Source organism: Empidonax traillii, unplaced genomic scaffold (assembly GCF_003031625.1).
Source record: "Empidonax traillii isolate 1590-97213 ecotype Southwest subspecies unplaced genomic scaffold, ASM303162v1 scaffold1343:size146073, whole genome shotgun sequence".
In the NCBI taxonomy this organism is placed as follows: Eukaryota; Metazoa; Chordata; class Aves; order Passeriformes; family Tyrannidae; genus Empidonax; species Empidonax traillii.
Genome location: NW_020956536.1, coordinates 17,421 through 18,762, shown reverse-complemented (window position 1 = coordinate 18,762; position 1,342 = coordinate 17,421). Strand labels below are relative to the sequence as shown.

Sequence of the window (1,342 nt, the reverse complement as noted above, 5' to 3'; positions counted from 1 at the left end):
AAGTTTGCGAGCTCACTGCCACTCTCTTCAGGAATAAGAGGCTGCACAAGATCTTCTTATGTGCCTTATTGGGTGACACCAGTAAAAATGGTAGCAAATGATTATCACAATAAGAGGAAGGAGGAACCAGAAAAGATGCCAGGACCATGGTTTGGTAGGATTTGTCACCTTTCTGTCTAGGACCTCCTGCGAACAAAATTTTGAAGAATGTCTTTTCCCTGCCAAAAGCCAGCTTAGGTATTCCAAAATAACTTCTGTGAAACGTTTGCAGGACACACCAGAGAGGGGATTTTGAGAGCATTTCACAAGCCTTGCAACTGTAAGCCAGTTTCAGCATGAGGAAAAGCCCTCCATCACCTCAATGTACAAGAAAGAGAAGGTAAGGTAACTTTCTCCAGGCGGCTTTTAGATATGGTACAGTCAATGAAGAGTCCTAGAGCAGCAAAATCTATTCTTCTCCATGTTGATACTGATGTCACTGGGCAGGGCTTGAGGACAGCAGACCTGTGCAGAGGCTGAGCTGAGGAGGGCAGCAAGGCTGGAAGGGTCTACTGACCCCACATCAGCCACAGATGCTTCCTCAACTATGCTGGCCCAGTTTTCTCTGGGGGGGTGATCCCAATCCATTCTCCAGATTCCTGACAAAAGGTTGAAACAGTGAAGCCCACAGAACTTCTGATTCCTACTGTTAATGTGAGCATCTTGCAACCCTTGCTAAGCTGGGTAGATGCAGAATGAGGGCCAGACTGAGAATCCATCCAACCCCATGGGGAAAAAACAAACACCATAGTATTTTAGACATGCCACAGCAAATAAATAGCTCCTGGAAAAGAACAACAAGAAAAGCACAAGCTTGTGCTTTCAGGGACAGTAAACTGCCATATTTCAGCAGTCAAGACAGGTATTTCTGACAAAAAATTGTATATTTGATGACGAGCAGAGCTCTGCATTTGACAAGAAGCTGTTAAAGCCTCCTGAACACTAAATCACCTCTTTTTCTATCAATAATTTTATTATGATATCTGTAGAAATGTCAAATGTTAAAAACTGTCTTTATTGCTATAATAATGGATTTAATTTGTAAAACATATAAAGTGAGGCCATAACTGTACTGGAGGGTTATATATGTGTGATTCCACTATATCTCTATAATTTCCTGGTGGCTTAACATGCACATTTTGAATGGAAGAAGGAATAAAAGCAATCCCACTTGCAAGGTTTTTGAGATTGGGATTGGATTCTGAAAAGGAAATCAATATGATCACAGAAAGGTAGCAATTATGATAAAAAAACAGCCTAAATTTCACATTTATGCAAAAAAAAAAAAAAAAAAAAAAAAAAA

At 40.5% G+C, this 1,342-nt stretch overlaps 1 protein-coding gene across 3 annotated transcripts in view; it reads left to right on the top strand.

Annotated features, from left to right (window-relative positions):
- Nucleotides 1-1,342, top strand: part of CUNH14orf180 (chromosome unknown C14orf180 homolog) — a 21,660-nt gene that overhangs the window by 9,785 nt on the left and 10,533 nt on the right. For 2 of the 3 annotated variants that reach the window (XM_027906706.1, XM_027906704.1), the window contains exon 3: nt 272-379. The exons of the other annotated variant lie outside the window; for it this stretch is intronic. In XM_027906706.1, the coding sequence (XP_027762507.1) occupies nt 362-379 (18 nt within the window). In that variant the 5' untranslated portion in view covers nt 272-361. The remainder of the gene's footprint in view (nt 1-271; nt 380-1,342) is intronic. 3 annotated transcript variants of the gene reach the window in all.